General features: G+C 57.9%; 1 protein-coding gene across 1 annotated transcript in view; it reads left to right on the forward strand.

The window, feature by feature from the left end:
* Window positions 1–574, forward strand: part of EMH_0008380 (uncharacterized protein) — a gene marked incomplete at both ends in the record, with an annotated part of 1,523 nt that extends 949 nt beyond the window's left edge. Inside the window, one exon of the mRNA XM_013498320.1 lies at window positions 34–574. Coding sequence (XP_013353774.1) covers window positions 34–574 — 541 coding nt within the window. The remainder of the gene's footprint in view (window positions 1–33) is intronic.
* Window positions 575–745: the final 171 nt, after the last annotated feature.

Genomic DNA, 745 nt, shown 5'->3' on the forward strand with positions numbered 1-745 from the left:
GCAGCAGATGCAGGAGCAACTGCTGCTGCAAAGCCGACAGACGCATAAGCATTTCGCCTGGCAGCAGCCCGCGCCCCACTATACTGCTCTTCTGCAGCAACAGCAGCAGCAACAGCAGCAGCAGCAGCAACAGCAGCAGCAGCAGCAGCAGCAGCAAAGTGTGCTGCAGCACCAAGGGGGGCAGTCTCCCACGCTCATGAGTCTTCAAGAACAACAGCAGCACCCGCAAGCTCGGCTGCTGCCGCTGCAGCAGCAGCAGCAGCAGCAGCAGCAGCAGCTGCGCCACCACCACCATTCAGACCTAGCGTCAACGTACCATGGCTGTGAAGCCTTATCGTTTGCTGCTAAAAATATACAACAGCAGCAGCAGCAGCAGCTCGAGCAGCAGCTGCTGCAGCCAGTGTTGTTGCCGCAGCAGCAACAGCAACTGCAGCAGCAACAACTGCAGCAATTGCAGCAACAGCAATTGCAGCAAAACCAACTGCAGCAGCAGCATTTGCAGCAACAGCAGCTGCAGCAACAGCAACTGCAGCAGCAGCAGCTGCAGCAGCTGCTGCTGCCACAACACTACTAACTCATTCTTTCTGATGTCCTGGACGTATCTGTTGCACCGCAAACTCGCTACTAGCTGCTGAAGCATCTGCTGCTGCTGCTGCTGCTGCTGCGCAGCAGCAGCAGCAGCAGCAGCAGCAGCAGTAGCAGCAGCAGCAGCAGCCGCTGCTGCTGCTGCAGTGAACTAGCATGC

This window comes from Eimeria mitis, genomic scaffold (genome assembly GCF_000499745.2).
Source record: "Eimeria mitis Houghton genomic scaffold, Emh_scaff333, whole genome shotgun sequence".
Lineage (NCBI taxonomy): Eukaryota > Apicomplexa > Conoidasida > Eucoccidiorida > Eimeriidae > Eimeria > Eimeria mitis.